The 12,486-nt window shown below is 49.8% G+C and overlaps 1 protein-coding gene across 3 annotated transcripts in view; it reads right to left on the bottom strand.

The window, feature by feature from the left end:
* The window catches only part of ARMC9 (armadillo repeat containing 9), a 64,924-nt gene extending 63,509 nt beyond the window's left edge, over positions 1–1,415 (bottom strand). For all 3 annotated transcript variants that reach the window (XM_042796013.1, XM_042796011.1, XM_042796018.1), the window contains exons 1-2: positions 1,368–1,415; positions 972–1,059 (exon numbers count right to left, since the gene is read on the bottom strand). In XM_042796013.1, coding sequence (XP_042651947.1) covers positions 972–1,022 — 51 coding nt within the window. In that variant the 5' untranslated portion in view covers positions 1,023–1,059; positions 1,368–1,415. The remainder of the gene's footprint in view (positions 1–971; positions 1,060–1,367) is intronic.
* Positions 1,416–12,486: the final 11,071 nt, after the last annotated feature.

Raw genomic sequence — 12,486 nt, forward strand, 5'->3', positions numbered from 1 at the left:
ACTTAAGCCTCTTTTTAGATTTGTTTTCTGAGATCGGCAAAAAGATTTAAGTTGTGTATGATTTTGCCATTTGGACTCTTCAGGCAGGCGGTAACTGTCTAGGCTTTCAGCAGCTAGCCTGGTGAAAGTTGGGCAGAGTGATGGCTGACTGCAGTTCCTGATCGCCCCTCCGCAGCACCCTGCAATAGGTTGGGTCACACAAGCACATGTGGCAGCGGGGTTAGGTTGTTGGTTTGGTGTTCACTCAGGGCCCTAAACTAGGCTACCAACACAGTGTTGATCAAAGGGATGAGGCAGTAACAAGCAGCAGAGATCACAGTTTGTATTCTTGTTCCAAATCATAAATATTCCATTTTAGCCAATTTATCCATAAAGCTGAAGCACAGATTACCGCAGACACACCTGCCCTTAAAATTTCATCTCTCACAGGACCATTTCACATTTTAGAATATATTCTGATTAACTCTTATGGGCAATAAGGGTAGAGGAGTGCCTTGCTGGAAAATTCTGCTTAGGCATAAAACCATGGGGATTAGTAGTCTCAGGACTTCAGCCTGGGCTTTGTCAGCTATAGGGTTTTTATATGCCTCTGATTTTATACACACATGGAATGAGGCAGTAGCTAAGCAACATTTTAAAGATTTCGCCATTACCACAGGTTGCACCTGAGCCCCAAAGCTGTCTGTGGATCTAATCAACTCAACTGTTCCTTTAATGAAAGCCTCATTTGCTGTGAACAAAAGACAATTCTAGATTGATTTGATGTTTGACTGCTGGCATTTAATGAACATTGAGCCCTTTGAATATAGAGTATGACAGGAGTCAATGTGATTTCAGAGTGTAGCAAACACTTGGCCGGATGAATAACTTCAGAATTTAGACCACAGTTACAACACCTGGTTCTGAATACAAGCATTATGAAATTTTACCTTGCTTATTTCAACAAAAGAAAAAAAAGAAAGAAAACCAACCTCTCTCACTAGTCCGAGTAACTCAGCTTCATAAGCCAGAACGTCACCCATCGCTAAGCGTTACTGCTACATCTCATCGCTGATAAACCTAGAAAATTGTAAAGAAGGGGGTGGTAGCAGACAGCACTGCAGTTTACACAGCCCATTAGCCTCGCCATCTCCAAACAAACCGCCTGCGGAAGGTAAAACACACACCCCCACACCCCCCCAGTCAGGCATCTCCAAAGAAGTTCCGAAACCAGTCCTCGCCCACTCGACCCGCGGTTCTCGCCAGGCCGCGGGGCGGTCACACCGGCTCCTCACGCAGCAGCCCGCGGGTGCGGCCCGCCGACACTCCCCCCTCTCCGGGACAGGGCACCGCGTTCTCCCCCCAGGGCCGAGAGCGTGCAGCCGTACCGGATCCCGAGCCAAACCGGCGGCGGCGGCGGCGGCGGCGGCGGCGGCGGCGGCGGCGGCGGCGGCGGCGGCGGCGGCGGCGGCGGCGGCGGCGGCGGCGGCGGCGGCGGCGGCGGCGCGGCCTACCCGCTCCACGCCGCCGCCTCCAGTCGCCTTGGCAACCGCGGCCTCAGGCCGCGCCCCCTCCCGCCGCACATGATCTCTACCAGCCAATCCCAGGCCAGAAAGGTCGCGTCACGTGATGGGGGCGTTCCCCCGTGCCGCGGGGCAGCGCCCCCTGGAGGGGAGGAATGGCGCTGCCGCTTCCTGCAGGTTGTGGCGGGGAATCGTTGTTTGGCCGTTCCCGGTCGCTGACGTAGGCGGGTGAGAGTCTGGCGTCAAGTTTATTTTTTTAAAATTATCTACTGCCTTAACATATGTTTTTGTACCCCCCATACCATCCCGGGCAGGCCAGAAGTCTTCTAAAAGTGCACCACACTGTGTGCTTGGCTGTAGGCTGGTAGCTTTCAGTTGCACAATTACATGGTTTCTTAATTACAGTCACTATAGCCATCCAGCAGTACTTGCCCCTGCCACACCTGACACCGAGGGCCACACTTTCAGGGGATGGAAACTCTGGGAGTAATTCCAGCTCTGGTTAGAACAGCCCCTGGCCAAGGCCGCCTGCTCCACTTGCAGCTTGGAAAGTTCATTTGAAAAAGATGCCGGGCAATAACGGCAGAGCCTTGCTGAGACTGAGCACTGTGCGACGAGCCTGAATTGCAGCTGCAACACAGCTGGGGATGCCAAGACAGGCCCTGTGGGTCATGTATGCGTGGCTTGGGCAGGCACGTGTCCAACATGTTACCTCATGGAAACCTGACCAAAACAAACTGGAGGATTGGCCAAGCCCCTTACGGAGGCCTTGTCCCATTTTTAATTAACAGTGATTTTATGAACTTCTTGCTATTAACACCAGGTTTCTATCAAGCATTTCCTAGACACAGCAAAATGACATTGTATCACCAGTGACGTCCTGCCTGGGGTTCCAGTCTTGCCCTGCGCAGCCTTGTTTTTCACTGGGAGCACCTAAGGAGACCCGTGTCCTCCACACATCCCACAACCCAACACAGCACCGTCTTTCTTCCTTTAAAGAGCTCCTAAAGCGGGCAGCTGAAACTGAATGCAGAAATTTGGATCTGACACATGCACATGGATTTTGACCCTTAATAACCTCACAAAACCCAAGAGCTGATCTCACCAGCCAGCTCAGAAGCACTGCTCTCCACTGAGACCATTTCCCAGCCAAACCTTAACTTTCCAACACCATCATGGGTGAATGTAGTTCAGGGTACAGCCTTTCCTTGGCTTGTGATCCAAGGATATTCTTCTCCTTATGCAATTTGAAAAAAAAAAAAAAAAAAAGGAACAGGGAAAAAAAAAATCACCCTTGAACATTCTCACCAGATCTAAAATTATCAACTTGATAGGTGAAATGTTTGGAAAGAGTGAGGTGATGCCAAGCAGAGTTATAACAGATGGTGGACAGGCACTAGTGCTCCATCCATAACCCATGGGGGTTATTTCACCAGTGCTCCATGACCAGCCAGCTGAGGTTTGGTGTTTGTAAATAAAATACTAAGGCTTTTTGAGCAAATGAACAAAATGCTGCTCTTTTGGAAAGGAGGGGAAGACGTTTTGAAGGGCAGAAGCAGCCTTGACAAAACTGTGCCCCCTCCCATGCCTTGCTTCTTGAAATTATAGTTGTCCTGGTAAGGGACAGAGCAATGTCTTGAGCCAGGATTGTATCAAGCTGCCTAGTTTTCACTAACCTGTGTTTCGTGTGATGGATGAAAAGGTGCCAGGGATGGGTCACTTCATCCATCACCTCTGCCTGTGCCAGAGGCACTTGAAAACATCTCATTGCCCAACTCAGCATGCTTGGGAGACAATCTAAGTTAAAGAAATCCTGCTAGGGAAGGAGCTTCTCCTCAAGGAAATCAAGAAAAACCTCACAAGTTTTTTTCAGGCTCCCTCCTTCCCCAGCACTCCCAGCAAGCATGTCGCAACAGGCGAGAGCATAGGGACAGATTCCTGAAATCTGCATAGGGAGCAGATTCATGAAACCCCAGGGAGGATCCGCACCACTCTCAGCACACCACAGAGAAGTCTACAGGGCACTGCGGTTTCCATCACAGTGCCCTGCCATGTGTCGTTTGAAGACAATACAAACCCAGGACAGAGCTGGTGGGGTGGTGTGATACCTGCCAGTGTGTCCTGCTGCAAACCCAAAGAAGCCAGGCAGAGGACGCTGGCTGCTTGTCTGGGGTTGCTGCAAGCGGATCTAGCAATGCTAAAATCAAGCATGAGATTTCTTGATGAAGGAGTTGGACAGGACTGTGGGCAGCATTTGTTCTAGAAGGGAAGATAAGTATCTGACACCTTGTGCATTGCCAGCCTTTGACATCTTCCCTTGAGTAGGTTCATTGCTATGGCAAACCTCAGTTTCACTCACAGGGGCATCCTCTCCCACTCAAGCGCTCTAGATACTCTCTGCTTTGCCATATCCCTCGATTCATTTGTGTTGAGAATTCCAGATGGTACAAAAACATCTGGACCATGTCAAAACCACAGCAGCTCAAACGACTGCTGTGCTTCCAGGGTTTGCCACTGCATCACTGTTCAAAGATACCCAGGCCCTCTTCTATTTTTTTCAAAAACAGATACTGTGCACTGCAGAGAAATTTTTGTAGCCCTGTGGCTAACTTGGAGGATGTTGACAGCCTGGAGTTTGAATCAAAAATATTCCTAGGAACCACACTGTAAGTCTTAGAAAGCAGTGCCTAGAAAGCAGTCTGCAATTTCTGGAAAGCAATGGGGAATGCCTAGAAAGTACTGGGAAATTTCCAGGAAATAGTCTGCAATCCCTAGATAGCACTTAGATATTTCTAGAAATGGCTCTGTCATTCCTAGAAAGCACCTGAAAATTCCTAGAAAGCACAGGGAATGTCCTAGAAAGTGATGGAAGAAAAGCATGTGAAAGCCAGCTGGAATTGTGAGGAAGCACATCAGACTGTTCAGAAAGCACCCTGGATTTCCAGTCCGTAATCCCTACAAAAGTCTCTGCAATTCCTAGAAAGAACAAGGATATTCCTGGAAAGCACAAAGAAAAACCCAGAATGTAAGGGAAAACTCCTAGAGTCCAGTGTGAATTCCTAGAAAGTTGTGGGAAATTCCTAGAAAGCCCAATGAAATTTCTAGAAAGCACATGAACATTTTTAGAGAGCACCAGGGAATTACTAGGAAGCGAGGGGAAATTTCTACTCTAACTGTTAGATTGTGTTCTCTTTTCTCACCGCGAATGTGACAATTAGCATTCAAATTGGTTTCGTAGTTACTGCATGTACTGGTGAATGGTCAGGTAGGTACATGATTGAGCTAGTAATTGGAATTTCTGGGTCTGGTGATTTGTATACTAAATACCAAAGTTTTATGTAGATAAACAAGCATAACACTTATATACATGAAACTTCTCTACTTAATAATACAAATAGGAGATATATTCTGTATATATATATAATATGTCTACAGCTAGAGGTTTCTTCTTTCTGTTGCATACACTTCTACAGAGATCTCACAATAGCAAACCTTAAATATTAATGTCAAATTTTACCATGCTACAGCCTGTCAGGCATTTAGTCCATCCCCGGGAGGAGGAAGAACTGGGTCCATTGGCCATTTATAGCCCACCCACCAACACTGTGTGTGCAGCCTTCTGGCTCCTTGCTCCAGCTGAAGGAAGGCAATGGGGCTGTGGGATCCTGCTCCTGTTTGTTACCCATCCCTCTAACTTTTTAAAGGAGTAAAAGACTCTGTTAGAGACCAGTCCCAAGGTTTTGGAACAGACCAGCTGCGGCTGCCCTCCTTCTTTGTAAAGGCAGCTGCACTATCCTCTGTGTTCCCTCTCTCCTGCTTTGCTTTGGGAGTGATCAGGGAAAGACAGGGACTTATGCTGATTTTCTCCTTTTCCTATCTTCAGAATGATGAGCATCTAACTGGCTTTCTCCTCCGAGCAGCCAAACAGGACTGACAATGTTCCTTGGGCAGGAAGTGCGGTGTGGGATCTGGGCTTTGCTTGATCACACTTTTTGTTATTTTTCTTCTCCCATTCTTGCAGAAGTCCTCTTCCAGCAGGCAGGCAAGTCTGCTGTGCACACATTGCCTTGCACAGGCTTTGCCATGCTCCTAGGGTACTTGGGCAGAGACACTTCTCTGAGGAGGTGCTGCCCAGGGGCGAACACCCACCCGCTGGCCAGCACCTGGGGTAAGGTCAGGAAGATTCGAAGCTTGTGCCTCAAACCTGAAAAGCAGGACTCCACTGCCCTGTGTGTCCAAGGGAGGACATCCATCTTCACCTGGGGCATCACCCAAGCTCCATAGTTTAGGTTTTTCTTGGGGCAGGTGTCACCACCACGTCTGCTGGGGGCTGAGCATTCCTGTGGCTGGGCCACCGACTCTGCCAGCTGAAGGTCCCAGACTGGATCATAAACTGTTGCCTGATTAAAAAACAGAAGGTTATTCTCTGTGCCCAAGTGGAAGATTTTGCAGGAAATGTCTTCTTGCAGTAGCCTTTCCAAATGGTTGCATTAAAAATAAAAGCAAGCAGGCAAGAGAGGAACATTTGTCAAAGCTTAAACATCCTGTTATTTTCCAAGTCCAACTTCAGCTTTTAGTTGCCAAACATATTTTGGTTTGGCTTTTCAATTAATACTTTGAAGGAGCATTTAGGCAGTAAATAAATAAGTAATTTGTGTTTTTAGTTTATGATACATTATTGTTGGTTGTGTTGGAGCATGGACTGGCTCCTACTGGGGACTGGCTGGGCGGCAGAAGGGTTTGCTTGGACGAACGTCCTGCACTTGGGCAGGGCACTTGCCCAGCAGTTCTGATGCTGCTCACATTCCAAATTACACAGCAATGCTTCTCCAGGGCGCTCTGCAAGGAAAACCAAGGCAATGGAATTGCAAAACCTCCCTGCTCCCTCCAGCATCAGGCTATCATAAAGCTGCTCTGTCTCCCTTGGATGGGGCTTGTTTAGCTGCTACTGAGCCTCAAGTTTCACCTCTCCCCAGAAGGATGCGGTCAGACAGTGCCAGGCTATTTATATGCGAACCTTCCTTTAGTAATTTCCTGTAGCCAAAGTCCCTGACCAGGAGAGGCACAATGGAGACTTTGATTTTGTGCTGCAGGATGCATGAAGGAGGTGACAGGGTGAACTCAGCTCTCCCTGCGATCCAGAAACCTCTTGGCCTGCTCAGTGCAGAGCAGGGACAGAGGAGGGACTGGACTGGCAGTTGGTCCCCCAGAAAGCTCCTTTCAGCTCCATTGCAAAATGGTGAAGGAGGCTCCCAGGCACCCTGCACCCCAGTGTGGAAGGAGCCAGAGGCTTCCTCCTCCCATTAGGACTTTGCAGATGAGGACAGGAGCATCCAGGGCTCAACCTATTAGCCCTGCAACGTCAGCCCCCCCTATTCTTCAAGTGCCCATGCAGAGAGGAGACGCTGCTTTCTCCAACCTCTACAAAACCTTCTTGCCACTGCCGCCACCCTGGTGCAGGCTCGCCAAAGCCCAGCTCAGGCTGGAGGAAGGAGTCAGTCCTCCAGCACTTTCTCTGCTCCTCCATCCCCAGAGATCAGACAACAGTATGTTTCCAGCTGTGGCAGAGGTCACCCTTCAGAGATCCCTACAGGGACAGAGCTGACAACCAGGACAGACGGACTGCCTTTGCGGGGCTGGGGGTGCCCCGTGGGGGATGACGGCAGCTCGATGCTCCGGGCCCGAAGGGGGCCCCGGCTGGGCTTTCCCGCATGTGCTCATCTAAGACATGGGTCATTAAGCCCCCAAGCAAGGTGAACACCAATGCGTGAGAGGGCTTGGCTTGAGTAACAGCAAGGCTTTCCAGCCAAAAATAGCAGGGGGCTGGGAGGAGGTAAGAGCTAGAGATGCTCCATTAAAAGAAAATAATATGGAGAAAACAGTATGTGAAACTGGGCGCACAGAAACAGCAGGACAGAGAGCGTCATCGTCAGGAGAAACATCCCCACCGCCAGCAACATCCCCGGGGAGCCTCACTGCCTTCATTGCATGGGCACAGCCTTGATGCTGCTGCCAACGCAGACTGGTGGCCATCTGTCCCATGCCACCAACACAAGCCTATGGCTACCTGCCCAATCACTTGGGGACAAATTGCAAAAGCTCCAGGCTGGCAAGAGGAGCAAACAGCAGGTTTCATCGATGAATGAGCCCATGAACTCTGCTGTCTAATGCAGATGTTTCCAGCAAATTATTTTCAGCTGCTTCTTGTTCATCCCTGAACCCCAGATTTCATGCTCAAGCTAAAAATAAAAAAAGAGCTCTGTGTGAAGTTAAAGTAAACACAGAATTTGCCCAGCCCTACAGGAGCTATCTCAACTTCTCCTTTGGGAGGACATGGTGGGGAAACAAAAAGGTAATCCATCTTGGTTCTCATTGACACAGAATAGAGAAAAACAATTAAATGGGAGAGTCAGCCTAAAGCTGAGAACAAAGACATTGCACTAATATTTCAGGTCTTTTTCCTTCACTCTGAAGGGGAAAAAATTGCTTCACGCTTCATCCCTTGCAGGTTATCTTGGGAGGAGCAGTGTCCCCATAATTTCTGCTGACAATTAACCTCGCCTGTGCAGCAATTCTTCCCTGGGTCACCAGAGCAGCTATTTATACCCTTGGCCAAGAATGCTGTTGCCACCAAATGACTGCCCTTCCCCTTGGCCAGCTCTGCACCAAGGTGGCAGGCAGCGAGCCCCAGGGTGTCCCCCATCCACCCTGCCCTGCTCGCCAGGACCCACTTCACCTGGACCCTTATGGTAAGGGCCCTCCACCATCCATCTTCAGCACATGCTTTAAGAACACAAAGGAAGCAACCAGACATACATGTTGCTTAAACACACACATGCACAGGGGTGTCAGGCAGCAGGGTCTATCAGACCAAGCGCACAGGGTTGGGACGTCTGGGGCTATGGTCTCCAGGACCACTGATTAGCTGATCTCCAAAGGTCTTGGGCAGAAATAGAATTTGCCTCGAGTCACCTCTCTGCAATTTGAGGGTAACACCAATTCCCCCATGCACTGGAAGAGACACGGATGGCTCACCTGAGTACCTGCACAGTACTTCTGAGCAAAAACGAGAGCTTTAGTTGTGCAGCTTATGTCAGGAACTGGAGTACAGACCTCAAAACAAAACTCTAGACCTGGGCTGCTGCCAGCTGGACTATTTGCCTACCCAGAGCAGGATTTCAGCAGCCAAATCCAGCCAGTGCTGAGCTGGAGCCCAGCCTCAGGGGCTAGGGCAGCTTCTCCTCCCAAGGCACAGAGTGTGGGTGAGGCCAGTCCCACAAGTGGTGGAGGAACACATTGAACCAGGTCTGCTAAAACCAGTTTTCTTCACTGAGGAAGCAAAGACCCTTGCTTGCACGTGAAGCCACCCCAGGGAAAGAACAGCACCCTTGGGTGAAGACCTTTAGGCCCACTAGTCCTATCAGAGGTTGCAAGTAACCACCACAAGTCTTGCACAATCCTGCAAGGTCTGTGCTCCCCATCTCCCCCATCCTGCCACTGCTGCAGGGTTAAGGTGGGCCCAGAGCTGGGCTGAAAACCCAACCCGTCATCAACGCTGAGAGCAGGAGGCAGGGGGAGAGCCCAGGGCAGGCTTGAGTATGGCAGGGTCAAGGGTGGGGGATGCTCCAGCCTCCGGGATGTGGGGAGATAAATGACCAACGTCGTCATCATTAGCAGCGCCCAACCTTTGTGTTGAACAGCAAGGAGGAAGAGCTTTGCCCAGCCCTGGAAGGAAGGGGAGAGATAGGCAGGGCAGCACCGCTGTGATGGGGAGAGGTGGGAGGACAAGACCTACTGAGTGCCCATCGGGACAGAGGAGCAATGCCGGGGGGCTGTCGACCCCCTCCTTGAAGACCCCTTGCCCTGGGAGCTTCAACTCTAACAGCTCCATGCCCACTTTGGTCCCCAGCGCGGTGCCAAGCAGGGGGCTTGTCCCTGAGTTAATGAGTGGAAAGGGAGGACTGAGGACATGCCCAGGGCCCCCCGCAGGGACTCTGGGATCTGTCAGAAGTGGCATGCTTTTGAAGTGATTTATTTCTCAGCAGGGTTAAGGGGGATGAGGCCCATTAGTCAGGAGGGACAGAAGCATGCTTCCTGTCACCTCAGCCTCTCCCTCTGGCAAACCCAGGACCATTAGGTCCAATTAGCCCCTGGCAAACACCCCAGGGGTGGGTCCCTCTGCGGCAGCCCCAGGCAAGGCCCAGGAGAGCAGCGCTTCCTAAGAAATCAGTGCTAATGAGTCACTGTGGCTAAATGACATTATCTAAAGCAGCAGCAAAGCTTTCCATGCTCCCACCACCCCTTCTCCAAACTTGAGATCAGAAAGCCAGCAGTGGCCCCTATCCCCCAGTCCCAGCACTGAGCCAGTCCCGCAGTTATCAGCCCCATCTGTCCCTGGGGAAACTGGTCTGATGCCTTAGCATGGGGGCAGGATTCAGGCCAGACGGCTTTCCAGGGCCTTCTTGGAGGTTTTCTAGCACCTTTGCAGATTTCTGGAGCTTTCCCGGCCATCCCCTGGAATTTTTTCTAGTCTTTCTAGAGGTTTTCTGCTGTATCTCCATAACATTCCTAGATTTTTCCTAGAGGTTTACTTTTTGACTTTCCTGAGCCTGTTACAGCCTCTTTGCATGTTGTTGTTTTGTTTTGTTTTGTTTTTTTCCCCCCTCAAAGTCCCAGGTTGGGCATTTCCACATTTCCCAAGTGGCACAGTGGCAATTGAGCAAAGCTCAGCACCTCAGCCAAGCACCATGCAACACTTCAGGTGGTCACAGAGCAGCATCCTCAGCAGCCCGATTAGTAAACTGAAAAATTACGTAAAGGTTAGGGGAAAAAAAAAAAAAAAAATCACACATATGGGATCATTCTATAGTCAGGACACATTGCTTTGTACCACAAACTCTCCAGAGAGAGGTGCAAACAGGCAGAAACCCCTGGAAGCCACCTACAGTGCATACTCCAGCCAAGAAGGAAGCCGCTTCTCAATCATCAGCCCCCCAGTGAAAGGTCAATTTGCACTTGCTAGAAAACAGTCCTCATAGTTACTCTACCCAGTGGAGCAGCACGTCTTTCCTCGAGCACCATCCCACTGAGCTACCCCTTCCCCATCCCTGCTCAGCTCACAGCAGCTCGGATTTGTGGTGTGGACATCACCTTTCCACCTTCGCATTGCTAATCCATTTGTCTCGCCCTCTAACCAGCAGCCACCTCTGTGAACGCTCCTCCAGCTCCCCTCCCTCCTCCCCTCAACTCCTGTCCAGGACATTCTCCCAAGCAAGAAAACACACGGCAGCTGTGGGGGAAAGCCGAAAGAGCGGATGCTTTTCTGCATGTGTTCTCAATCCTAAACCATGCAGTTCCCACCTGTAAACATACAGCGGAGAAAACACCCAGTGAGTGGCAGAGCTGGGGAAGCAAGGACAGACAGGTGAATTCCCAGAGGTCCCTCCTGGTGTCCCCAGACTGGCACATATGGCCTTTTATTTCCACAGCCACTAAAAGCTCCTCTAAAAATCTGACTGCCCGAGTGTTACCTTATCATGTGGCCCCAGAGTAGCAGCTCAGAAATCAGTTCGGGGCTATCTGAGGTTTTTACATTTGCCTTGTGCCAAGGGAGCTCTGGGAAACATCACTGCCAGAGGCAGGAGTGGTCTTACAGGGACAAGAAAATCATTTAGCACAAGAATCAAATCTCCTGGATGGTGCCCCAGGCAGTACATGGCTCAGCGGGAACTGCTCTGTGCATACAGATTTACACCACCACACTGAGAACCAAACCCGTAGCAAGTGCCAGGAATATACTGGCTACACTGAAATGTCTGTGACAGTATGAAAGGCTCGGCAAAAAGTCCTGTGAATAGAAGCAGGCAGTTCACAGCTCAGCCAAGGCACCAATATAGAACTTCAGGTCCTTCTGAGCCAGCTATTCCCAGCATTTCTACTCAGACTCTAGAAATCTCCCAGCAATATCTGGCCACCTGGCAGGTTGCTGGATGACCTGAAATGAGTTGTTTTTTTTTTTTTCTCCTCCCAATGTCTTCCCCTCTACACAGTATTTTGTAAGATGACACAAGGCATTACTAACAAATTACCCGAAAAGCAGCACATACCACACTAGTTGGCATCAGCAGAACATGCAGGAGTAAGGGATATGGGTACATGTTCAAAGAGAAGGGATTACAGCACCAGACTCACACAATGTACATTTGTCCAGCTTCTGTTTCTTGCACCACAATACCAGGTTCTCACTTTGAATGTCCCTGGGATCGGTTCAGTGATTCCCTGTTTCCAGTTTTACTGACAGTAACCTTGTGTGTAGCCATTTCAGGTTCATCCTTGGCTCTGCTCCATGGGAGAGCAGATCTGGATCATGCTGAGAACTGCAAGCTCTGACCGGCACCCTTACTGAGACATTTCAACTTCAGGGACTTCTGACTGAAGCCTAGGACTCAAAATTGGCTTTCAGTCCCATACCACTGCGCTGTACTGCTTAAGCTTTGCACAGAACAAAGGCAGACTATTCTATTGCTATAGTAACATTCACCAAAATAAACCATCTGCTGGAAAAGCTCCCAGGCACTACATGCAAGATTTGTCTTCCATTATTACCGATGCACATAAGCTTGGGGTATGTTCACATGGAGCAAAATATTCCCAACATACATACAACAAAAACCTCATTCCATTTAAGTGCTGTTTCAGATAATGCAGCTTCGCCCAGCATTTGGCTTACAGCTGACCAGGGCTGCAGCCTCTGGCTCACCAGTGATGCACCCGTCGAAGTGTTACAGCCCAACAGGTGAAGGGCCAGCTGGACAGTGAATGGTCGAGCAGCATTCCTTCCTTCTGACTGCTGCTCATTCCACATCCCGACTGTAAACCCCTCCTTGGCTAATGATGCACATCAGTGAAACAAATTTTATGTCTGGATTCATCCCATCTAGGCCTGTAATGTATTTCTATTTGCCTGCTGACATCAGCTATTCTG

Source organism: Tyto alba, unplaced genomic scaffold (genome assembly GCF_018691265.1).
Source record: "Tyto alba isolate M040663 unplaced genomic scaffold, T.alba_DEE_v4.0 Super-Scaffold_10, whole genome shotgun sequence".
NCBI lineage: Eukaryota > Metazoa > Chordata > Aves > Strigiformes > Tytonidae > Tyto > Tyto alba.